Below are 27,104 nucleotides of genomic sequence, written 5' to 3'. Positions count from 1 at the left end.
GCGTGTTCTCAAAAAGGGAAATAGTGACACTAAAAGTCTAGCCTACACGTCACTAGTGCGTCCGATTCTGGAATATGGGGCTGCGTGCTGGGATCCTTACAGGGAGTTAGAACGGGTGCAAAAGAAAGCATGTAAATTTGCATATCACAGGAGCGATTCGAACTGGGAAACCCTGGCACAGCGTAGAAAGATAGCACGTACGCATATGTACTCTCTTCAAAGCGTACACGGGAGAACGGGCATGGAAGGCAAAGGCCATACTATCTGAGCAGGGTCGATCATATTCGGAAAATTAGGAGCAGAAAGCAAAGGACAGATATCGGGAAATATTCCTTTTAAATAGGACCATCCAACTCTGGAACCAGCTACCTGCTGAGGTTTTAGGGACTCTCTCCTGTAAACTTGTACTTTTAGGAAGAAGGTTGGAAAAGTGATAAATGGGGTGCAGTGAAGGGGGGTAAAGTGGAGTGAGGATGAGAAGGCTTCATAAGTGTAGTGAAGTGTAGAGAAGGTCCTGATGAAATGTGAGTGCATCTGTTCATGACGTATGTAATTCATTACTGTTACTATCTTATGTCTAGCTGGTATTAATGTTTAAGTTATGTACTTTAGGTTACAGTAAAACCTCTCTAACTTGGACACTTGCGGTTCCACGATAATGTGTCCAACTTACAGAGGTGTCCAGGATAGAGGGAAAGGGGAAAATCATCCTTTCAAATTGTGGTGTAATGACAATGTGGTAATTGTAGAGTATTATGGAGCCCTTCCCAAAAAGGAAATTACTGATAAGAAAAATCAAAAGAGTAAATTAAATTTTTACAAATTTTGTTTTCACTACATTAAACTTGCATGGATAAGCTCAAAGGGAAGGGCACCAATACTTTACGTTTACCGACAATGTAATCTGTTTACTTACATAATCTAACTACCGTAATTTCTGTTAACACTGTTTAACTCAGTTGCAAGCACAGTACAGTACAACCCCTCTATAACGCGGTTCCGGATATAACGCGGGTACCTCATGTCCCCCCATAGTACAGCAAAAAGGAAAAATGTGCATCAATTATCCTTCATACAGAACTCAAAATTATATTAAAATGCAAGCCAAATTAATTATTTATTACTTTTTCCGTAAAAATCAATCGTAACTTAGTTAAATAAGAATGTATACTCTTAAATGGCGATAGTCTATCAATACAGTACGTCCAGTACTTGTACCGATTTTTCTGATGCACTCCCGTAATAACGCGGGTTTATCCCTATCTCCCGCGACTCGCGTTATAGTGGGGTTGTAATGTACTGACAAAGTTAAAACTGTACCATCAATACGTACTGTAGTCCAGTGAAGGGTTCAACAAAAGAATTACTATACACTTTCAATGCATTCCGATGATGTGTTCAAAGTCTCACATCCTCAACCATAAGCTAATCCTCAGGTAGAAGGCATTCATTAGTCAGAAATTCAAAATAACAAAATACTAACTGTAAATGTTTCCCATAAAACATTGAAGCTAAGTGCATGAACCTGTCCAACTTACAACAAAAGGGGCGAACAAGTTCCAGGATAGATAGTTTTGTCTAACTAGAGGGGTTTTACTGTATATGGTTTTGTAATCGTATGAGTTGTTTTATTTTGAGTGTGGTGTGTTGTTTTGTTGTGTCTTATTGTAGGACTACTGCCACCGGGTAAAAACCCATTTGCAGTCAATAATAAATATATAATATATTTTTTTATTTGTAGTGTTCTGTCTGACGACAGGTCCATATATTATGAACAGAATCCTTCCAACCTCTTCAGGTTGTCAGGGACCTGCTCATACATATATACATTCTTGGCAGAGATGATCAGAAGTGGTTTGCCATTGCCTTCTTCTGTGTGTGAGTAGAGTAATTGTTGGGATGCCACGGAGAAACCGGGGAAGCCCGCGGAGGAAAACTCCGTGATGCCTAGACCACTGCCTTGCCCAACACAAGTTATAAATTTGAGCACCACCGGGAATTGAACCCGGGACCCCAGGCTTACAAGGCTAGTGTTCTGACCGCTAGACCACCGTGGGATATATAATATATGTATATATATATATATATTCCGTCTAAAGGGAATGAGACTTTAAACAAAGCTTTTGCATTGGCAAAGGTTATTTACGCGGGGAAAACCTAAGCCCTTCTAGATGTGGAGTAACCCGACAACCGGTGCCTCACCGCGAAGGGAACCTATGGAAAAGGAATGGGGCATTCCGACGTCATGAGGTGACTGTTGAGGGACGAATCGGATCGTCGTATTAAATTCAAAATTTAATTTTCAGTTACGTTGGGGAGGTATTTATAGCGGGATCGCGTTGGTGCGCGGCTTCTTGCCCTTCTTGCTCTCGCGCGCTCTCAGAAAGTTTGATTCTTCAAATCGCACGTATAAATACAACAGCCGAATCATCACGCTGCCTCCGACCACAGCAATTGCGACATATAAACACAGATGCTCTATACGTGATATACATGTCGCATTACCTTGGATGAATGAGTTGTACTCGATGTACGTAGACCAAAACGTCATACGCAGTAGTACAGAATCTAGCAACGACCACAACGTTTAAGAATGCCCTTTATCATGTAAATACTGCCTTGAAAACAGAAATGAAGTTCAGAGATAAAATAAGTAAACGCACAGTACTCGCAAAGCAGATTGAAGCCATTTGGTACGTAGACAATGCCTACATTTAGCCAGTAATAGTGTTGTATACCTGTAATCTAATTGCGGGAATCATAATAACCACATATAGCACATATATGATTAATTATAAGGTAGAATCAGTAGGTTACTAGATAAAGTGTAATAGTTATATTGTAGACCTTGTGTAGACAGCAAGACTTTCCATTTCCAGCTGTTGTAAGCAGGGGCGACAGAAAGCCATTATGGTGTCTGCTCCAGATACGTTTATTGAAAAGGGTTCCAATTAGTCACAGATAGAGGAGGCCTGCCGAGGTCAAGACGCCCGAACTTTGACAGGGCAAAGGGTCGCGGTCCCCGGGGGTTTATCGTGTCCTCTAATTGGATCCAGAACCACGCCTTGGGACGACGTTACAGCTTGCATGTAAAAAGCCGTCACTGACGTCACAAGGGCGATATGGAGATTTGCTTATATCCAGTGCAATTTCGAAGACACATTAGACATATCATTTTACTCGTCAGGAGGAAACTCTGCTGGTCTACGCATTTATCTATAGTCAACATTCTTTGTCATACGACTGTACTCATCTGAATTATTAAATAAATCATCAATCGTCGAACGTCTTCTCGTCAGACTAGGCAGTCACCTTTTTAAGCTGTGTATTCAAACCTACCATCGCCGACCATCATTCCTAGCCGCTCGGGAATATCGCACTCCTGCGGGACTGGCCAATCCCCCGGGATACAACAATAGGTCTAATACCATTAAATGGAGTTCCAAGGAATCGCCGATAAGAATTTAAGGCTCTGGATTTAAATCGAATTATGAAACGTCATTCCGATTGCAGTGGGAACATTGGCCTGTAGTTTATGCAGAACTACGTCACAGAACAAAAACAAGAAATTGTACATTTATGGGACCATGTCTTTGGACGTAACGAAACAGATGCTGAGTATGTATCCATCCATCTTCACGTTCGTGTTTTGTGGACCATGTTAGACAAATTTACAAATATATATATATGCGAATGTGGATAGTCGTGCTTTGTTTCTATCTTATAATAATTTTGTTTCTATTATCGCGTTTAATTTGCATATATGAGATGTATGTTACATTATCGTATTTTCCTTTCGAGAAGGAAATTGTTAGTGTAGAGGTTTATGTTTATGGTGATGGGTCTTGTGTAGGAGTAGTCTGGAAAGGTTAATAACAGAGAAAGTCTGTCCAAAAATAAATCATTGTACATTTTTCAATGAAGTGTTCTTTGAGTGTTAAAGTTTAAGATTCACTGTCAGAATAATTGCCTTTTTGTACTTTTCAAGCTTTGAGAAAAACTAATGGGGAATGTGCCTTCAAGCTTCTCCGAACTTTAAACCTGATGAAATGTCATTGGATCGTAGAGTTATTAGGCTTTATATCAGTTCTGCGTATGTTGTAGATGTAAAAAATATATTGGCATCCTGACATCCTGACGTGGTTCAAACCGTCCGTTCAATGCTTGCTGTCCAGTGGGGGTATTTAGACGTAATAGACAGCCGGGCAGCCTCGCCATAAATAATTATACACTTAAAAATTTCACGCTGCTCTGAGCCCCATAAGCATTAACACATCTTATTAATCGATGTACCAAACGACAACATATATTACCAGTCAATTCGGACTGATATTGTAATCTTGATTGATGTTCTTTAGGCATTGAGGTATGCACAGTCCGAATTTTGAGTGGACCTACCTCGACCCTGTCTGTGCCAAATTATAGTTGCTATAAATAAATACGTAAATGCACGTCTAAGAGACACAAAAATCTTAATTTACGTCAAAATCTGCATATTTATCTATTCGTTGCTTGATTTACTTGTTATTTTTGTGTTTGAAATTTTTAGGCTAAGTATGGAAAAGCACCAAAATTTGATAGTGAGTGATCCTGGCGCGGGCCGCTTTCGGTCCGCGTGTATTTTTCTGTCGACCATTGCTATAAAGAGAGCTCTGAAATTGATTTGTTCTGGAAAAGTAAATATCAGTATGATGTGGTTATTAATTACTTACTTTCTGTTCATTTAAATATATTATAAAAATCGAAATTAAGAAATTTATGGTAAAAATAAGGCTATGGCATACAAGGGGAGATTATACATGTGTATATAACTGTGCAATTTTAGGTGGAAAGATAACGTATTACATGATAATAAGTAGGCTTTGAGGAAATTTGTAGACGGCATTTACAAGACTCTCAGATGCTGTAATGGTTTTGACATAATTGTTGTCCCTTCATCACTACGTATTTTTTATGATAATTTGTGTCAATGTGCCTTGTGTCTGTCACTTCAGGTAAACTAGCAACTGAGTCCGCAGACCCTCGACGAGGGTAGGATATTTTGGTAACCAGGCCTTACGTTTTCTAGGTCTTATAACCTTTAATACGTTCCGAACTTGACTGATTAGTTCTTGCAGATATGCTAGAGATCCATGATCAGATTCTGTAACTGTGTATTCTTACATATATTTGCCGTTTCTCAGAGATTTTAGGGCGTGTCATAGAATTAATGAATACTATCTTTGTACCTTCCTCTAACACTATGTACCATCCTCCATAGATTTGTCGGAGAGGCGTACGGCATGAGTTATATTTATTCATGCATTCGGTATCATTAACATCTGAGTACAATCGCGCGTCAAAATTTGACAGTAGTGTGTAGAATGTATAATTATATTCTATTGTTTGTAATATCTAATTCTGAAAACATTTTAAACAGATATGAGTAGACTACAAGGGGTAGTCCTCAAGCTGGAGAATGGAACGGTGGCAAACAATTACGACATGTTACGAAAAGTTACACACAGCCTTGATGTTGGTACGACATAAGCAACGAAAAATTGACATGAGATCTGAAACTTGCAATGTCAAGAGTCTATGTTTTACAAAACCTGCAATTGCAGATGAGACTTTACACCAAACTACCTGCAATAATGAAGAGACAGAAGTAAAATGTTCCCACACCATAAAATTTGGTAGAGAACAGAATGCTTAGTGAAATAATTTTATCCAGGATTGATAAAGTGGCAGATACGTGGAGAAAATTACATAATTAGGAGGTCCATAATTAATACTATTCACTAAATATAAACAAGTGTTCCAGTTCAACTTTGTTAAATAAATACGTAAGTCATCTGAACTGAGCAATGAGTCTCTGTGCCGTAAACTGTGATTATTCAGTGTCAGTCCCTGAGTGACCTTACATATTTGCTAGAAGTTGCTTCTGATTGAAGGTGGAGAAACTTTGTCGTCAAAAACATTACTATCTTTTTTCTGAATACATTTTACTAGCCTGTGCACTGAATAGCACAACTTCGTTGTTGCTGTTAAATAAATAAATAAATAAATAAATAAATAAATCGATCCTTTCCCCATTTCTGTGGAGCCCAGTTCACGTATTGTGTTAATCCCCTGTTCATTTCTAAACCGATTCCATTAAGCCAGTTGTTTAATGTGTGTCAGTCGTAAAGCAAGTCTCACTAGGCTGCCCAACTTCACAGTTTCTGTGTGTGGGTTTTTTTTTTTTTTTGGGGGGGGGTCTTGGGAGAGAAAGATCCTTCCCTTGACCGCGTCTCCTGCCCCCGACAAGCAACTCGTAAAAGCGAAGCCATCCCATCCTCTTGTGACTTTCCAGGCCGCATACGTCACAGGGATTTAACACTCGCGAGCAACAGTAGCCGAGGATAAGTAAATTCTTAGGGCTTTTCCGCTACGCGCCATGTAGGCGCTCAGGGGGAGAAAGGTTCATTCTCAGCCTTGCCGCTAGATGGGAGTGAGTATAGTCAGCGTCAGGCTCCGGCCGCCGCCATTTTCTCTCCTCTCTGCCCACGGCCGTAGGTTGCATCTTCCATTACAAAATGATCCCCAAGCAGAGCGATAAACAAGTTTTCTCAGTAATGGTGAAACCTTAGTAGCGACTTCCGGACTGCAAACAAGCCTTGCCATTCTCGGTAAGAAGGAAAAGTTGATAGGGCGTCGTCCTACACGAACAAAGAGACAGTAAAACGTTGGTGATAAGAACGACAATGGAGATAGTGAGGCAGACGGATGAGCGCAGAAGCAACTTTCTAGACGAAAGTGTTGGTGAAGGAAAATTAGTTCACAAAATCTGAAAGAGCATTGGAAGACTGAAAAGAGTACGAATGGACCGTGAAGGTGAGGTGGGTGCGTGGTGTAGTTCAGGAAGAATTCAAATGGTCTCTTGTGACTCGTCAGCGTTTATAGACGTGCCTTTGGGCGTCATGACAACCGGATACCGACAGTTGTCGTTATGAAATTTAGAAGCGGATGTGTATTTCGGGCAGTCACGTGACTTAGGATTAAAGTAACATCGAATCGAATGACAGCTGAGCATCTGCAGTGCGCGGTGCCTGAGGGAACTTGGCCTCTAGTTGTGGAAATCATACCAACTCCTTCAAGCAAAGGACGGTAATATGGGCGGGGCATGTAGCAAGCCTTGGGAAGATGGAAAGTTGATCCACACTAATATTTAGGAAATAAAAAGGGGGAGAGACCGCTTGGAACACCTGGACGTATATCCGAGGATAATATTAAAATTATGTGGATAAATTTGGAGAAGTGAATTGGGTGGGATATGGAAGATGGCGGTTCTGGACCAGTTTGATACACTCGTGGCATTTGCCAGGAGGGAGTGATGAAAACCATCAAACACGTGACTCAGGCTAAGCAGTTTTCGGGCCCGATAATTGAACCAGGGACCATCCGAGTACGAAGCAGGGATGCCAACCATTCGGCTCCGCCGTTCTTTAGTAGCCAGTGCAGTGTGCGTGGAACTGAGAAATTTTCGAAGTTCCCGTTTGACACTTCGCCGTAGTTCGTACTGAAACCGTTGTTCAAAAGCAAAATGAACGACCGGAACATGTGCCTGCTGAATCCCATCCGACCGGATACTGAAACGTTAGCTCGTGTTCGTGGACTTGGCTTGTCCGTCTCATCTGTCGTCAGTCTGTTTGTTAGTAGCTGTAAAGCCGTTCACGTATCTTAAATCTGGTGATATGCCATAGCTTAATCACACTGAGCAAGGGGAACACGTGGGATTGTTGGTTAATTCGCTGCTCCGTGTTGTCGCAGCAGGTAGCGAACAAGGGCCACGAATTTACACTCGTTAAAGAAAACTCCCATCAGATGCCTCGAGGGCTTCCTTCCTCGGGATGCAAAGCGGTGCACGCTTCTGGTAGCTGCCGGTGGCTGCTGCATCAACTGAGCAAGTTCGACAGCGCGATGTGAGGACGTTGGCGTTTGAAGCGTCAAAACGGAGCAGCGAATTAACCAACAATCCCACGTGTTAACCCCCCGAAATGGGGGTTTGTTGCGTTTTAAGCACTTGACTAACCCCTCCTTGGGGGGGTTAGTCAAGTGTTTTAACCCCCATTCGGGGGGGTAGTTTAGTTTCTTACTCAAGATTTTAAAACGCATTTTCAACCTATCCTATTGAGAACAAGGCTTTCCACTTGTTGCTTCCTTATCGTTAAGGAGGTGTGACTGGGCTCCCAGCTCGTGTCTCTCTCTCACTCACTCTCATGACAATGCGTTCTGCGATTAGCTTGCAACCTGCCAGAGCTATCCTTAGAACAGACAAAGCTGATGCCCAAAGCAAGGACCAGGTTTTGCAACTTGATAGGTCGGGATGCTATCTGAGAGAACAGCTTGGCGCTACATTCACTCGCACAGGTTATAAGCGTTCATTACCCACGTCTGCTCTGGCGATAATAAGTTTCGAAACGCTTCGCCCTGGGTTGGATGGATGAGTACATACGTTGTCTCGAAAGAGTGCTCAGTGAAATGTGAAATCTTATGTTGGGAAGACGGAAATGTTTGTGTGCAGAATCTCATTACGAGAGCGGGGAAGAACATTCAGACAGCTGTTAACAAAACAATGCATTTCTTTATTTTCACAAAATTGACGTCTTCGCGTTCCCAACTTCAAGTACACACTACGCCGCTAGCCAGAAGGCCACCGCCGTGACAACCTTACGTCTCACTAAATAAATTAAAAAAATACTATAAAATACAGTCATTACCAGCGTGCAAAATGTTTCCGCACGAGTTCTTTAAACCATGGCATTTTCCATGCTCCTGGCTCTTCAAGAGGCTAGAGTTTCATTAGCAACAAGTGTAAAGGTACAATTTGGCTGCACGCGACTGAGACAAGCGACCGAGGCAGGTGTAATAAGAGAATAAGAGACATGTTTAGTTGAAAGTGTAAATATTATTATGACAACATGGGTGTCTGGATTTATAGTGGCTCGATTCATAGGCGATGACTAATTAAAGGGAACAGAGGCCACTTGATCTAAAATTGCACACGTGCCTGGAACAGTACGTCTTTATTCAACTCTCATGATTCAGCACCACGCGCAGACTGTTGTGGCCCCACTCCTGTTGACCAACGCCTAGGACGAGCATTATAAATACCCATGTTGGAAATAAGGGGGATCTTTTCATTGTAACTTTGAATCGCTTGATGCAGTGAATTCTTGAGAGTGCTACTAGGCTCTACATCTACATCTTTCAATAAATTCTTTCTCAATTGGACTTGTATTTTGGAAGTTGGGAAGATACCTCTAACTCTCCTTGAGCCGGACTTCGCTCCGCTCCGAACCAACGACCATCCCGACGAGATCAACACCCACAGTTGAACAAGCAACTGAAATCGCAAGGCATATCACAGGCGACAGAGTTACGAGACCGAGACTGGTCGCTTGTCTCTGTCTGCTCTCTGTACAATCGTATGAAGTACAATTACGAGCGCGAGACAAAGACAGGCGACAGAGACAAGGCACAGGAGACCGCTCTCGGACCAGTAGTGTCTCGCGACGGGCTCAGGCAGCACGTGTGTTGTTGAGTAAAATAATGGCAGAAATTGAATTTATTGGTGACCAAGATGAGCAATTGGTAGAATTGGTAACAGAAAACCGACCACCGACAGAAAGAACCTTCTTCACGTCTGGTTTTGAATATTGAACTCATAGGTTTTCTTTGTTTCTTTCGCAACACATCATCGTCTTCTTCTTCTTCTTCTTCTTCGAGTAACCTTTTTAGAAGCATTTGTGTACTCATTTTTCACAGAATATGTGCACATATGTCTCAACAAAGCAAAGAAAACAAACACTTTGCCGCATGTCTTGGTCGTCACCTCAGAAGTGTGTGGCGACAACTATCACGTGATGACATGTGATCGCGCGTTCTGCGTTGGAGTCCCGGTGAGGTTCAAATGAATATGGCTTTGAAATAAATGATGAAATTTTACATGTTTCACTTGTACAGCAAATGCTTGCTTACTAGGCCAGTAGTCAAAATGTTGGAAGGTGGTCTGCATCTCACACTTGAGTGGGGGAAAAGAAAACATTCGAAGACCGTAAGGGCAAGAATTATGACGCTAGGGTGGCAGCCATGATTCTTGAAGCTATAATTGGTGCCGTATTGTTTGGAAATGTTGTTGACAATATAGTGGCGAGAGTTATGGACGTGCAGAGGTTAAATGATCGACGTGGAGTAACCTTGAGCCAACAAATCACAGCGTTGTGTCATTGCTGGCCAAGCAGAAGGTATGTTTCTTTGTTTGAATAAAACAAGATGGAAGTCTGGCGACACGGATGCAGAGGGGACAGACTCTCTTGTGGCATTGAGACGAAGAAGCATGTATAGTAGTTCGATTCGGTAAAGTGGCTGTTAATCGCAAAAGAAATAAATTGTGCTTTGCGAAACTACGAACTTCATTCTCCAAACCTTCCTCGCCTGCGTGCAGCTTATACCCCTCCATGTAAAAAAAATCCCGGATTAACCTCATAAACATCATCAAAAGGGCTGCGATCTAGCTGGGACGGAGTAAACAAAGGGACGGTAACAATTTTATCTGCTCGGAATGAAGTTCTTCCATCTTTGCTTTTTTAATTTGTTACCGTATTTCGCAGTTATTTAGGCGCTGTCTTATTGTCCGATAGATTTTTCTATCACGAATGTTCCTGGCATGGCCGAACTGCACTCTAAACTAGTTTCTAAATAATGTTTCAGAATTCAGTCCGTACCGTACCTCAAAGAAAACGCGACACTTGCCCATGATAAAAACCAATACGTGAATGTTGTTTAAGAAAATGATCACTGTTTGCTCTAAGAATTGTAATAAACACATAAATGCATTCTGCGAGCCGATTTTTAAACTAAGTGGTGTATGTAGTTAGCGTTGTATTTTTGATGCCATGAAAACTGAATTATAGAGATAACCTCGCAAGAGGCACGAAGGCGAGTAAAGTACTTTTTAAAATGTCAGTGTGCGAAATTAAATTTAGAAAAGTGGCTTTGGACATGCGTGGATTTCCTTCACTGCAGTGGCCTATTAGAACGGTCGACCCCCTTCCTTCTCCCGTTCTCTGCCTCGTGAGTGCAAGCCTGACAGGTCTAAGGCGATGCGCTAGACCAGGGTGTGCCAGTCCATGTTCGTGGTTCGATCCCCGAAGGGGCTAAACATTGAAATAAAATGTAAACCAGGCTTTGGCGTGTTAACCTGGTTTATATAAAAAAAACGAAGAAGGTGAAATTAGATGATAATGGGAACGCCTTACTTCGTCCAGATTTGATTGTGTATTAAAAATTGTCATCGTTACGCGTATTAAGTTGCAAGAAAGTGTCCACACGCTCCTCGTCCTTCCGTCTCGTGGGAAACCCACGCGTAATGCGAAAGGAGCGAGTGTGACGGCGAAAAAAGCAACGAAGCCTCGTCGGATCAGGATGGACTGTTTGGCACGACCACGGCAATACCCCTCCCCCAGTATTGTCAGGGTGATTAAGTCGAGAAGAATGAGATGGGCCGGGCATGTAGCGCGCATGGATGGGACAAGAGGTGTGCACCGGGAAGCCTGAGGGAAAGAGGCCACTGGGGAGACCTAGACGTAGATCGGAGGATAATCTCAGGCGGGATCTATGGGCGATAGGAGTTGAAGGAGACTACAGGAAGTAATTTTAACAGTGTTGTCTTAATTTAAGGTTTTCTGGTTAATAAAAGTATGTGTATGTTTTTCCACCCCTTGTGCCTACGATGTCACTAACCCCCCCCCCCAAGCCGTTGCGGCCATCAGCCAAAACGGCCCCTCCTCCATCTCTGGGTTCAAACCTCAACCAACCAAATTCTTTGGTTAAGTTGGAGGGGCGATGCTTGCGCTTGCGCAGGACTTCGGTCGGTCCCCTCCCTCCCTCCCTCCCTCCCTCCCTCCCTCCTTCCGATTGCTGTTCAGCTCGCAGTGTCTATGAAGGAGTCTTGTGCGGTGTTCATGGTGAGTAAAATCTGATAGATTTGCGTTCTGAGGTTTCATCACCGTGGCTGGTAAGTGTGAAAAATATTTTATTACATCTGAGGAATATCTGTTGCTGGACTAGTAGACAAAATACTCTGCCATAAAAATCCTGCAAAGTCGCCTTAGAGCAATGCGTTTTACTGCCTTTAAAAGCAAATCGTGCGTTTGAAATTATACCAAAATTTTATTGGGGAGTTGTTAGGCAATAAAATTGTAACAGACAGCTGATTCCGAAAATACTCAAAATATTAAAAATTCGTCAGCGAACGAATGTCGTAATTATTGGCGAGGTCTTTGTCCCCCGATTTACCGACACAAATTAATCACTGACTGAAAAACAGTCAAAGATTTATGATAACGTGTAGGCCAAATAAAGTTCCAGGGTTCGATCCCGTTCTCCACCACGAATGTACTATAAAAAATGTACCGGGATGAGAACAGAGCCATCTGTAGAAACGACTTGCATTTTATGTGAAGTATATTTGAGGCAATTGATTATCCAGCGTAAGATCCAACAATTACCAAGTAAAATTAGCTTTAGCCAATGCGTTTCACATGAGTTAATAAAAGAGCGTACGCCTAAGATGTGGGATAGTTATTTGGCAACGAATCGAACATTAACCTTTAAACAACAAAAATTGTAAAAACTAATGCCGTGTTTGTAAATGCAGTTGTTACCTCAAAGAAAATTCTCCACGCCTTTTGAAGAATTTTTTTATTTTTATTCACAGAACAAAATGAAAGCCATTGAAAGGCAGCCAGCAACATGGGGAAATATTACCATAATGGCAGGTGGTGTACATAGTTAGTTACCACTAGCCTATAAAGGGTTAAAACGTAATTGGTTTTTGTGCAGATTCATTTATTTTTAAGGTTACAATTAATGTACTTTTTCAGCGGGACTCATTAAAGGGGACAAGTTATGTAAAGATCGTTCTTAAAATGTACTTCAAAATGATCGTGATGTCAATTTCGGGCGCTGTGGTTTGTGTCGAAATTATTTCGGGCGGTAGCTTCTGACACGGATTGTGAGATCTCTTCCTGCTAATTCACTCACTAACCCTTTGAAGCTCATGTAAACAATAATTAAGAATTCAGACCGAACCGCGAAGAAAACACAACGCCTCACCATTACGAAGATCTTGTAGTTAACGCCGTTTAAGGAAATAATCGCTGTTTATTCTGCGACATACGAAGCATACAACTGCGAAATGAAGAGTTACTGATTTTTAAGTCAGGTGGTACATATAATTACCACTGAGATTTGTTGGGTTAACACAACGGTCATGGAATTTAGAAAACATCAAACAGAGCTAAACGAAAAGAAATAATGTTCTTCAGATGCTCAGACAGGGGTGGGTGTAGCAGGGAGGGTATCGTGAGAACTAAGGGCACAGTTTGGGTCCTAAAGAATTGGTGGCACTAATCAGCCTTGAGATGTCATTACTACAGGGAATGTCTTGAGCAATTAATGGCTTACCGAACCTGAAGGTTCATCACCGAATTAACCAAAGCCCTCCACCGGACCCTCTCCTGGGCCAACAAAATCCAGTCTCCTTCAACTCCTATCTCCCATAGATCCCGCCTGACATTATCCTCCCATCTACATCTAGGTCTAACCAGTGATTTCCTTCCTTCAGGCTTTCCGACCAATACTTGGTGCACACGTGTTGTCCCATCCATGCAGGCTACATGACCAGCCCATCTCATTCTTCTTGACTTCATCACTGTGCCAGTCAAGGTTCCTAATTCGACTCCCGAACGGGCTGAACCTTGAAATGAATGGCAGACCTGAATTAGGCATATTAATCTGGTTTATATAAACGAAGGAGGCGTGATTTGATATTTGATACGCCTTACTGTATCCAAATTGATTGGCTTTGTTAATTTATTGAATCGGAAGATAGAGGTGACACTCAGTGGCTTGAACGTCTTTCTTCCAGACTTTCCGTGTAGCGACGACGTGACGTAAAAGTTATTTATGAGACGAAATCTTAATTCCTTCCAGATTTGAGACGCATCGGATCGCCGTATTCGATTTAAAATTTGAAAACAATTACAGAATGCCATTGTTATTCTAGCCGTGCTTGTGTTGTTCTGCTTGCAGACCATGTTTCGCACACATCCATACAAAACAACAGGCAGAATTATTGTTTTTGTATATTTTAAGAGATACTAGTGGATATTGCAACGTCGGAATGAGCCGCTGTTGGTACCGCGATGAGGGGTGCACCAGAGGTCAATTTTCCCTAAAAGGGAGAAGTCTTGTGCAGGCTAATTTTTCCTTTAAAGACTTTTCTAAGTCAGCAGCCGTCACGTGACAATAAGGGCCTTGGACCTTTCGCTTTTTGATACAATGGTTAAGGCTTTGACCGGGATGTTCTTTTGTTAAATCTTATGTGGTACCGCGTGTTTCGACTTCTAATGGTTAAGTGAAGTGTTTTCTTCGCGGTACCGTCTTGATTCGTAAATATTATGAAGACGAGCTTAGCATTTGCTCTAGTACTGGCTTTCCTCGGTACTAGAGCAAATGCTGAGTTGGTACCCAAACTCCACGTTGCTCTGCATGCCTCCCATGCAGCCCTCTCAGAGTAATATCAAAATTCCGCTCTATAGTAGCCCCCCCCCCAAAATTAACGTAAATTATTCCTAACGCCACCCCCAAGGCCAATATCAAAATTCAAAATTAACGCAAAGACCCGAATCAACTCCCCCCTACCCTATTTCTTACCCCATCCTGTCTCCTAAATCCCATGTCCTCACTAAACTTATTCATACCAGAAGGACGAGCGGGCACTGCCTGGGAACCTTCGTACCCCACAACCAACTTTATACCCCTCCCCCATTTATAACAGTAGTGCCTATCGCTACTCCCCCCACTTTCTCTCTTCTCTCTCTCTCTTTTTTTCGGCTTCAAAGGGTTAACCAGCTGATTTTCGTAATGGTGAGGTGTAGTGTTTTCTTCGCGGTACGGACTGAATTCATAAATAATATTCAGACGATCTTCGGCTTCAAAGGGTTAAGGAGGCAGAGTTTCTCGCCATTGACTGTTGACCGAGGGGGGCCTAGAAATGGGCTTCTTTTTACAACTTGCTGTTCTGGATGGACGTTTTCAATGTAGCCGACAAGAAGTCTTTTATGTTTTGGATCTCCTGTCACTGTCAGTGGAAGCAGAGGCTTTGTGTGCCATTTCGTTGTAAACTAAGGCACTTGAACCCTGGAAGGATGGTTTCATTGCAGATGCTATCAGAGTAGGTGCACCAGAAGCGACTTAGATCAAATGATACTTGAGATATTCGTTGTCTTTCCGAAGTAGCTGCACATGTAAGATTTGAGGTTTTCACAGCGGCGAGTATGTGTCCAGAAGTGTCGTTGACCTGACTAATCAAAACGAAGACTACACTTTCGATTAAGTAATACGCATGTAGCAGTCTCCACGTCATGTCCTGTAGACGGCGGCGTTTAGGAGAGCCATCTGGATTTGCTCACAGGAATCTTATTTCATTCAATACCAATTACATGATTATTTCTTTTGGTCAGTATGGTGATATTTATATAAATGATCATTCCTTAAAAACATTTTAAAGCTTTCCTATTCAGACACTTTAGGACGTCGTAATTAATTATCTGTCGCGCATGCGTATGCATTTTTGAGCTGCGTTGAAAAATCGCAGAGCGAGCTTTGTTTATTGCCTAGTTTCGTTCTTCTAGAAGAATAGGGGGAAGCCACATGACCCACGTAGTATATGACACAGAATCCGATATGGATTTACAGACTACCTGATCTGAAGTACGAGGTTTTATATACGTGTCTGTTTCTTAGAACCCGCAAGTGTTCTGTTTAGCCTCGGCATCTCAGCCTGCCCCATTCAAGAACAGAACAGAATAGTGTAGTGTAAGATTTCAAATTATGCAAGCCTTTATTTATATCACGAACAGCAACCGAGATAAGCGTTTTTTTAATCTAATTTTAGGTATATTTTGCGGTCTGTGTGTATACAAAATTTCGCGTGTTTCTTTGCAGCGATTTTGGTATAAATTTCGTGATTCTTTGACGTTTCGAGGAATGCTTGCTTACTGCTAGCTTGCACTTCAGAATATTTGGTCTTCCCGTCGATTATATTAAATCTATTTTTGCCTGTTCTTCGTATCGCCGTGTAACGTGATCCCTGACGTGGTGGAAAGAGCTCATATTGAGGGCGCTGAGGGGAAAATGTAGCCCTGAGAGGGCTGGGGAAGCTGCATAATGAGAAGGTCCAAAATTTGAGATCTTCGCCGTATATTATTAGGAGCCGTCACTGTGGCCGCGCGGTCTGAGGCCTGGGCAATGTGCCGCTGGGACCGTGGGTTCGAATCCCACTCAAGCCATGGATGTTGTGCTGTCCTGTGTACAGGAAGAGGACAGGTAGACGGGCCGATCCCTCGTCCAAGGAGTCCTACCTAAATATCCCATAGATCAAGCAAAACCTCCAAAGAGAGGGGAAAAGCAGACCCTGCCAAAGCTGGACAAATACTAAAGAGGAAAAAAGTTGTCAGTGGAACCACGGTTCCGGAGAATTTGACGTAAATACGTCTATACGGAAAGGAAGTTTATATATTGGCTTTATTCTAAATATTTCCTTTATACATGCCTTACAATTGAGTAAAGTTTGATTAAGACTTTGCTTAATCAACTTGAATTAGTTACGCTTAAGATGGATCTGTGGTAGCTGAATGTAATGTAAGGTAATGTAATGAAATGTTTTATAGGTAACGACAATGCCGAGTAAACAGATGACGTTTCCTAGGTAACATAACAATGCAGTTTCACTTTTTCGTGTAACGTATCCTAGGTAACAATAATATTGACTAAACAGGTGACGTTTGCAAGATAACAATAATGCCGAGTAAACAATTGACGTTTCCAAGGTAACATAACAATGCAGTTAGACTTTTTCGTTCCACTTTTTGCCGAATGGCACTGACCCGAAAATATAGACGTATTTACAACATATTATTAGGGTGATCAAATAAAGGAATGTGAGGTTGGTGGTTGGCTGGCAAACAGCATATCATTCACTCTGATAATTACGGTTATGAAGATGTGAGGGCGATATGACATACACTAGTGGTCCCCAACGCGGTGCCCGCGGGCGCCCGTGTTGATACGGAAAGAAGTTTTACTGAATAATGAAGGCCGTTCAACCATTAACATTATTAAATCAAAGCACAGATCTCGACTTACTGACGCCCATCTTGATGATTGTTTGCGAGCAGCAACATCATCCTACACTCCCAAATTTGAAAAAATGGCCGATGAAATGCAGCGCCAAACATCACACTAACTTCCCACTTGAGTAATAATAATTGTACTTTTAGACAGTACGTATTTTTGATTGCACAGTTTCTTGTATCATTTAACGTCGTGTTGTTTTGTGTATTATTTGGCGTCCATATCTTATTTGTCCAGAGAAAAGAAAATTTGGCTTTGTTAATTAGTTGGTGCCCGCCACGATCTCATTAACAGTCAAATGTTCCCATAGGCACAAAGAGGATGGGGAACACTGACTTATGGTCTAAGTGGAAGAAATGTCTCGGTAAGCGCAAGATCTTGATTGAAAGGCCGGACATAATAAACTGGCGAGGGAGGTATTTAGTGAATACTAAGACGCTTCGCAATGAAGGAAGACAAATATTCTACCTAGATGAAGGCGGGGTAGATAGCAATATGGTGCGTGTAACTGCAAGGCTGTCGGTGTGCTTAAAACCCGCGCTGAACGAGTGTGCTCCACACTTTCTAGCTCAGATGGATGTGGGTGGTTAACTTGCCGCTGCCGGGAGCTTCGTACTCCAGTAAAAGAATCTCTTGTAACTTAAAAACTGGAATGCAGAATGACAAATGCATGGATGATGTAGCTAAGAGAGAAATCTCTGTCCATTACGCATGTGCAGTTAGGTCACTGAATGAACTGTCCTTGTACACTGCGAGGTGTAAGCAGTAGCGACCGCGATGTACAGTCATGCACAAAACTACCGCATCCAACCGCTTGTCTGCAGGTTAGCCTGGCTTCAGAGACTACCTAAAGGATGGGCATAAAATATAAGAGAAAAGGAAAACATTGACAGTGGAACGACGGTTCCGGAGAATCTGACGTAAATACGTCTATAAGGAAAGGAAGTTTATATATTGGCTTCATTCTACATATTTCCATTATACACGCTTTACAATTGAGTAAATAGTTTGATTAAGGCTTTGCTTATTTAACTATCCCTCATATGTTCAGCATCGGTTTTTGGTATTTTTGTGGGAACTTCAGGTTCATTATTTAATACTTCTATTCTTTACGTTTTCTGTACTGTCTCGTATATTCTGCATTACGGACTCTTTTATCTTCAATGTCATCCATCTTATCTCTTCATAGTACGACGCAACTACGCAGACGCAGAAGTAGCTTGAAGTGCGATGCGCCTTTGTTCGTATAAACAAATGTTTGTAGAACCTAAACCATTCGAGATATGTAAAATCTGAAAACAGATTTGGAAAGCTCATGACGTAATACGTATTTCGTATGCAATATGTCCAGATCCATCTCTTACGGTTTTCGAGAGGCGGGCGCTTAACGCGACAGATACATCGAAAATTGTACGCATTTGTTCATTAAATTTACAATAAATGTATAAATAATTATAATTACAACAAAATACATTACAGATTCTTAAAGGTCTTTATTTACTGATCATTTTTCATATAAGTTACATTACCCTTACTCTTACCATTCCTGAGGAATTAACGTTTAAATGTGTCTCGGCGCTGGATCTTACGCTGATTTGCCGAATGACCCTTCCGTATAGACGAATTTACGTCATTAAAGTACACGTTCCTTCTCAACATGGCAACGCTGGAGACAGATGGCCCCAAGCAAAATGGCGAAGCGATTTTCCCCCCCCTCCTTCCGGTCAGCTGACTTCGTGATTCATGTGCGCAGAGCAGTTTACCTTAACACGTGTCGCTTTGCCGGCCCTGGGATAAAATCTGGCTGAAAACTAAGTACCATGTACACAGACCCAACAAAGCAGAAGACCACCATCTTCAATTTAGCACGATGTAAATTTGAAAGCAGTAGTGAAATGAAACGGAAAGCAATTGTGAATGAAATGGTTTTAATCTGTGTATGTCTATTCAGACCGCTGCGAAATGAAGTTTGTAGTACAAGCACGTCACCATCATGACTGTATACAGTACTATAAATTGTCATTATACGTATATGTATTTACTGGTGAATCGTCATATGCACTCTAGGCCTAATCCAGCCACGTGTAGAAAGGGTAGTTTGTGGCAAGAGATAAGAAGTTTCTGTCGGTTATGATGGTAGCATTTGCAAGCGAAGAGTTACTGCGCCGACAGTTGCTTGCCGGGTGTCGCAGGTGTAAGCTTTGGTGCATGATTCAAGGTCGGTTTAGTCGTGTGCATGTGTGAAGAGCGAATAGTGTCCGTTGCAGAGATGATAACTGGTCAAATGTTATTGGTGAGTAACCTACTGCTTATATTATTTTGTGTTCTTACAGATTAAAACACTCGATTTTAGCTTGACATACGTTGCTTCGGACGGCATATGAGTATCCACAGGGGCATTTTAGTTTTGCCGGAAAAGCTGAGTGGCAAATTGATACCATTTTGTTTTGCTGAACATTATTCGACAATTTTGTTCCTTTAATGTTAAAGTGAATATTTCATATCATATTCTTTATTTTGTAATGAGATAGGTTGGACTGTAATTATTTTTTATTTCTACTGATACTAAAGATAGATAATTGATTAGAGAGCTGACTTTCTCTCAAGTTATAATACCTACCGCGCATGGATAGAGCTATAGAAAGACGTGGGTTATGAAGTTGCTTCTCTGATAGTGCAGTAACAGTAATACACGTGTCCCGCCCCCATTAGAACAACAACAAATTTGCGACGTTCGTCGAAGAGGCGGGCCGGTTAACTGAGATCTGGACGTTACTTCCCTCAGTCAGTGTAGAGGCAACCGGCCTGTTTAACCAAGCTTAGCGCTCGTTCCAAATTCAAACATCGATCGTCGGTTACTGTAATTAAGTTCTCTTTGTTATCGCGACTCTTAAAACTCTTAATTGAAGCTGATAAAAAAATAAACCACATACATACATTCAGTTATTCTTTTCCGGGTAACTTTTTCCGTACTTCGCCGGCCCTTAGTCCGTCCTGTTTAAACCATAGAACAGGGGTGATCAATCTTTTCCAATCATATAGCAACATTGAATATTTAAAGCTCGAGCGGATCAAATATATTATTATTTAAGCTTCTTTATTAAAAATCATCTTCACGCAATCGAAATAAGAGCCACAAGTTTACGATTGAGGAAAATGAAAATGTATTGGAACTTCGAAGATTTCTGTCTTCTGGGTTGTTGCGCCGTGTAGTATGGTCGATGAATCGCCCTGATGACGGAGGCAGTATGACCTCCGAAACGTTGGTTAACATCAACCAGACTACACAGCGCAGCAACCCAGAAGACAGAAATCTTCACACTCACCGCTGTGAGAACCTCACATCTTACATATTGGAAATTTGTTGTCTTTTTTTTTTCAAGATGCTACTACTGTTCCAGACAGGCTCATATTAATCAGTAGTTTTCTTTACCAAAACCGGTCTGTGCTGATATATTTGGCACTGGATTTGCCTGAGTAATCTTTCATTGTGGGGTTTAATTTCTGTTGTTGCAGTTTTTAATCGTATTTCCCATTAGTGACTTGTGTCCTATTTTTGATTTGACATTGTTAGTGAGTATGTAGAACAATTGCTCACAGTAATAGTCACTGTGAAATACTGCCGATGTTGTTTTCTCGTATTAGGTAACAATATTTTCTGTCAACAGGGTGACACATAATATATATGCACATACATACCAGGGCGCGCCCAAGCGACGGTTTGAGCACCCCTGCCATAGAGTGAGGTGAACTTAATCTGGCTTAGGTCAGGGTTCACCGGGGGATGAACTTTCGAATTCCATAAAAAGCTGGAAATGTCTTGACCAGATGAGCCTCAGTCATGTTCTTACGATATCATCTGAACAGTGGAGTTGTCGAAAGGTAGTTAAAAATGTTTCAAGACTTGAAATGTGTGAAGTTGCTTTGAGATCGCTCCGTGTTTGCATTGCGGAGAATAATGCTTTTCTTTTGTGACTCGTTATTTTTCAGTCGTGTTTAAACACGGGCAGTTCCCAGTCGCTGTAGGACGAGGCGGTTGCCTGTAATCGACCTCCGTTAGTTGCGTCGTAAAATGGGGGTGATGGTTCATTCATTATACGGCGCGAGGAGGCTCAATGTCACCTCATGCAAAATTAAGCTCCGTCTGAACAGCTCCTGGAACTGTATTTATAATCAGAGTTACAGAAAAATAAACCCGCGCCTGCACACTGCACACGTGATAGCGTGTCACGGCTTGGAAACCAGCCCTACCTTTGTGTAAGGTGTACTTGGCGTTCTGTTTCTTGTAGTCTGATGCACTTGCGTTCTGCTCTGTCCGGAGTATTTCTCCTTTCTTTAGTGCCGAGGTTAAGATGTGGGTGGGACATGTAACACGCTGCGAGTCGCGACCTCCGAGGTAGCCAGACACATCAGAACCCTGATGATGGGGACAGAGTTGGTTCCCGAAACGTCGGTTTACTACGGTGACCACTTGACGCGGCTGATTGCCCGAGAAGATTTTATTGATTGTACTCGCCGCGAAAGTCTCAAATCCTATATGAAACCAAACCAGATTTGATGTATTGTTCGTGGACGAATTTGTAGATGCAAGTGGTCGAAAGTACTACCGGATAAACAATTCAGGCTATGTTAAACGTCGTCGTCAGTGAGACGCCGTGTACCGCGCCTCATGCTTCGAATGCATGAGAAGCATCCGTTGGTTGTTAAGTGTTAGGAGCAATAGTTCGTTTCCTTTAATGAATTTGCCTCTCCAAGTGGCCTTCGTTTCAATTAGTATTAATTAACCGAAGGCAATGCGGCATTATTTTAAGACACTGCCTTTGATTCTAATTAGAGTCATTGTGCACCCGCAGTACTAACCACAGACAGTAGGCCTACTTTTGAAATCGGTCGAAATGAGTTTCATTCGAGCAGTGCTATTGGTTCAGCCTCTTTATAGCCTGAACTGCGTGCTGTGGCATTGAACGTTCACTGTCGTTTTCATTCATGGATTGTTATGAAGATGAAAATTGTAAATACTCTTTTTATTAAAACATAAAAATCTGTTTCTGCATTATTCATTGCGAAAGCCGTTTTGTCTGCACTTGTGTAACTGTGGATGGACTCTCATCCGCACTTGTTCCAGAATTCAGCCCAGCACTGCCATGAAACATTCTTGTATTGATAACGTGTGGTATCTAGAGAGAACATTAAGGCCTGTAAGCACTAGGGCACATGTTGCGATACAAGTTGAGCGACTTGTATCGGGGGGCATTTCGCAGCGACATGAGACACCGATACATCCGTCCACATTGTATGTGAAGATGTCGGAAGAGGAGGTGCTGTTGACCTGTGCATTTAGTTGAAAAAAAATCGAAGCTCAAAAAAAGAGTGTGGGTAAGAAAGTTTTTAGAAGAAAGGGTTACACGTTGTGTACTCTCAAACCTACAGATGTCAGACGGATCATTTTGCAACTTCACCAGAATAACGACAACTGATTTCGAGGTACTGTTGCAAATGGTTGGGAGTTCAATTGCGAAGACTAACACAAAATTTCGAGATTCAGTGAAACCAGAGACAAGATTAGCCATAATCTTTAGATTTTGGCTTCTGGGGATTCCTATACAACTCTGATGTATACATTTATTTATTTATATTTATTCCACCCGAACATTGGCTGTGTTGGCTTAAAGTGTCTGATGAATCGCCAGGGTCCACATTATTCAAAATAAATAAATGCAGGTAGGCAAACCAAGCTGGAACATACTTCAACAGCTCCCGCGCCACTCTTCATAGAATTTTGAATTTTCTTTCGCGCATAAACTGTGAGCGAATGTTGTGCATTTTCGCGTCGATGATGTTTCGTGGTGATCCCATTTCTTCCGCGATGCTGTTCCATGCTTCTGTTTTTTTATTCCGATTTTTATAATCGGCATGTTGCCAGTTCCATAGACATTGATTTCCATGGTATAATTCAATCAATTTTAAAACAGGATCGTTCGACCACTACATTCATTGCTGATCCCGCGACACGTCCACACTGCACGCAAGCTATTGCAACACTCGAACGTCCTTTGATGTTCCTTCGTGTTGCCGCCTCTCGACCGATAACCGGGCACATGATTTTTGTTGCGGCACATCAAGCGACTTTGTGCCCTAGTGCGTACAGGCCTTTAGTTGGTGTGTGTCAAAGTGGCATATGTTACTTTCCGAAGGAGGAATGTTTCTGGCGTGTTCTGGTAGTGCCCACTTTGGCATTAAATTGTATAATCATGAACGTTTCAGTCACGTGGATACATGCAAACGCCGGTATTGTTTTGTGAAGATTTAGGTTCGAGTTTGCGTTTGGAGTCCGTGATAAAACAGGTTTAGGCGGTGTTAAAATCACGGGCGTTATCGTGTCTTGCCCCCCCCCCCCCCCCCCCGGCTTTTGATATGTAGACGTGTATGTAACATGGAAGTGTTTCTGATTAGATTCAGCGATCGGTTGTAAGGTAACTCACAGAGGATAGGTCCTACCGACCTCTCTGTATTGTGTGTGAAATGGGTAGTCAGCGAGTGCCTTCGTTGCTTTAATCTTGTTCATCGCCGTGCTGTGTTTGTGTGGCTTTGATTGGTGCGTCCAAAGATGTTATGATGGAGCACCACTTACTTTACGTGTGGAAGTTTCCACAGCAAACGCTAGCTTTGATTTATGCATGATGCATGGAACATATTAGATAATGTGTTAGTTAATTCAGGATATAATAATGCGCTAAGGATTAATTATTATTAGGTATGTGTATAAAGATGAGTATCAGTGCGGGATTGGGGCACTATTTGTATTGTTACGTAGTTCATACTTTTCACATTGAGGACTTTCGCGATTCCAATTTTCACGTGATATTTTATGGGTGAATGAGTCACGGAGTTCCGCACAGGATACATTTTACAGTCTCCTTCGGTGAACACGAAGGGAATAGACCACTTGTGTGACCTGGGCGTATGCTGAATGAGCTTTTCTTTATTCAGGTTAGTAGCCTGCGTGTTATGATAACAGAAGTGCATATTGTTGATGACGTTGGCTTTCTACATCAACACACGAAATCACAAACCAGAAGACAACCATACACATGAAGATTTCTGTCTTCTGGGTTATTGCGCTGTGTATTCTGGTAGTTGTTAACCAACGTTTCGGAGGTCATACTGCCTCCGTCATCAGAGTATGAAGATTTCTGTCTTCTGAGTTGTAGCGCTGTGTAGTCTGGTCGATGTTTACCAACGTTTCAGAGGTCATACTGCCTCCGTCATCAGAGTATGAAGATTTCTGTCTTCTGGGTTGTAGCGCTGTGTAGTCTGGTCGATGTTTACCAACGTTTCAGAGGTCATACTGCCTCCGTCATCAGAGTATGAAGATTTCTGTCTTCTGGGTTGTTGCGCTGTGTAGTCTGGTCGATGTTAACCAACGTGTCGGAGGTAATACTGCCTCCGTCATCAGGGCGTCGTCTTCGCGTGGGTCTCCTAATCTATCCAAACGGTTCTGTTTGCATTTGTGACGTTATTTCGCGAGCAGAAATAGGAAGTTTCGTTTAATGTTAATGCCGTAGTCAAACGGATGTGTAATTAACGATTCATAACGTTACACCAGTTAGGCTGGTGCGTTGATCACATTCCGCCTCTGATTTCTCGCGTTCTTTTCTGCTTTGACAATATGTGCTTCTGGGCAGCGAACGCTGTTAAAATGTGGTGATGGCACTGGGTACATTACTGGGAGTAACCCTGCCGAGTATAGAGAATAATTACAGGTGGCTGCTAATTTTTAGCGAAGCCCGCCCGAGGCATCAGACTCCTGAAGGGCTTCATCAGCGCTAGTAAAGATGGATGTTGTACGAGTCCATAAAACGCCACCGCCCGGGGGTGCGGGGTGTGTGTGTTGAGAATGAGTGAGAGCGCGCACAGACGTACAGTGCACTAACGGACGAGGCCCCTGGAAATGAGGTAATCACATTAGCAGCCATAATTACAAACCCCTTTGAGAACTTGAATGCATCAATATCCTGTGCATCATGGCTGTTTTCTACCCCTCGCTTTTCTCTCTTGTGTGTGTCGTAGCGCTTCGCTCGCCGCTTCGTGCATTTCCGTGTTTCATGTAATTCGATTAATTTATTCCAAATTGCCCTGAATGTGTTGTTTGGCGGGTTGCCGCGAACTGTTGGTAAAATGGCGAAGACCGCCACCGATGAACTACGGAATAGAAACGATGGCGTGGGGGAAGAGGAGGTGCAACCCCGGATCCTTGGGGTGGTTCTTACAAGTCGAAAGTTCAAGAGTCTTGCTGATAGGTTGAAGACACCCTCCGGACTTTCATTTTACAAGGAAAATGATTGGTTGAGATGTGCTGATTGAAGGGAACAACCCCCCACTACAGTTCACGACGGCCAAATTGTAACATTAACCCCGCAACCACTGGTTCAGTGGTAATAACTTAGGGGTGAAGTTGTATTGGAACCATTGGACCGTTCTTCGCCACCACATCCCCATTTGATTATTCGATGCGTGTTTATTCACCGCGTGGGGTATTCTTAGATTTTGCTGATGTTTCAGCAGGGCTAGTGCATGTGTGTGGGGGAGCTTAATATTTTATCCGCTGGGCCATGCTACGGAGAAATATGGCAAACGTTTTAAAATTAAATTATTTCAGTTAGTTTATTTGCATAGTTTACGAGCCTCATTCTCCTTCTTAACACTTGTTGCCGAATGTATGCCCACTGAATTATGTATTTTCGTAAAGAAGTGCTGCTCTTTGGAGTTTGAATATTTGTCGAATTATGACTTGTTGTATTTACCGCGGAATATTTCGATATTATTAATTAAGTTTGTAGATCGGCGTATATTAAGCCCATGAGTCTGATCGTTTCCCTGTTCGCTCGAACGTATTTCATTTTTCTGTCGTATTTTTTTTATCATGCAGCATTTCCTAGTGTCTGGGATTAGAAATGCGCGTTAACTTACAAATATTATGTTCTGTTTCATCAAATAAACACAAGCCAGTTGGGTCTACCTGTAAGGTGAAGAAGATTTGTTTACGCTGTTAAGCAGACACGCGATAGAATCACTTCGTCTTCGCAGAAATAAAAAGAAACGGTGGTCTTAAACAACATCCCGCATTTGGAAGCTGTAGACCTAGTTAACCACCACGGTGGTCTAGCGGTCAGAACACTAGCCTTGTAAGCCTGGGTTCCCGGGTTCAATTCCCGGCGGTGCCCGAATTTATAACTTGTGTTGGGCAAGGCCGTGGTCTAGGCAACACGGAGTTTTCCTCAGTGGCATCCCATTCACACACAGAAGAAGGCAATGGCAAACCACTTCTGGATCATCTGCCAAGAACGTATATGAACAGGTCCCAGTCCGAGAAGAGAAAAGGATGGAAGGATCCTGTTCATATGGACCTGTCGTCAGACACAACACTACAAACAAATAATAAGACCTAGTTAACACTAGTTAATCTAGAAAAGTACGATGAAATTTATCAAACAGGTGTTGAGATTATGAACCCCATCTTTGCCCCGTACTTGTTTTCGTGGTGATTGAGACTGTAGAATATTCTGGTTTTTCTCCTTAGGTCATGTACCGCCCGCATCTCGCGCGGAGAATCCATTTGAATTTCATCGTGTCTGCCTCCTGCGTGTTCTTACTCAAATTACTCGAGTAAACACCAGTCTGAGCGCAATGTTAATTATTTCTGTTTTCATTCGTTGTCTTAACAATTTGGGTAAATAACTCTTCCTACCCTTAACAACTCCGTACTTGGGCGACCGTGGCGGGGTGGAGAGAGTTTGCGGAGATGTGCCAAACAGTTCTGACGCCAGCATCAGCGAAGATGTGTTTCTGGTTGTTCCCAAGGCGCTGCTTGATTTTCTGAT

At 42.3% G+C, this 27,104-nt stretch overlaps 1 protein-coding gene across 6 annotated transcripts in view; it reads left to right on the top strand.

The window, feature by feature from the left end:
• LOC110832519 (non-structural maintenance of chromosomes element 3 homolog) overlaps positions 1-27,104 on the top strand; it is an 86,305-nt gene that overhangs the window by 27,910 nt on the left and 31,291 nt on the right. For 3 of the 6 annotated variants that reach the window (XR_015532907.1, XR_015532906.1, XM_087341473.1), the window contains exon 1: positions 19,377-19,516. The exons of 1 other annotated variant lie outside the window; for it this stretch is intronic. Coding sequence is in view for 3 of the 5 variants with exons in the window: in XM_087341473.1 (XP_087197599.1) it covers positions 19,460-19,516 (57 nt within the window). In the remaining 2 variants the exon portion in view is untranslated. Of the gene's footprint in view, positions 1-11,957; positions 11,991-19,376; positions 19,517-27,104 lie in introns of those variants that run through there. 2 more of the 6 variants (XM_087341475.1, XM_087341472.1) reach the window with 2 other exon arrangements.

Source organism: Zootermopsis nevadensis, unplaced genomic scaffold, assembly GCF_977971745.1.
Source record: "Zootermopsis nevadensis isolate Lab colony 2312 unplaced genomic scaffold, Znev_1.0 Znev_ptg000076l, whole genome shotgun sequence".
In the NCBI taxonomy this organism is placed as follows: domain Eukaryota; kingdom Metazoa; phylum Arthropoda; class Insecta; order Blattodea; family Termopsidae; genus Zootermopsis; species Zootermopsis nevadensis.
Note: the sequence above shows the minus strand (reverse complement) of the source record. Positions and strands in the feature narration are given on the sequence as shown.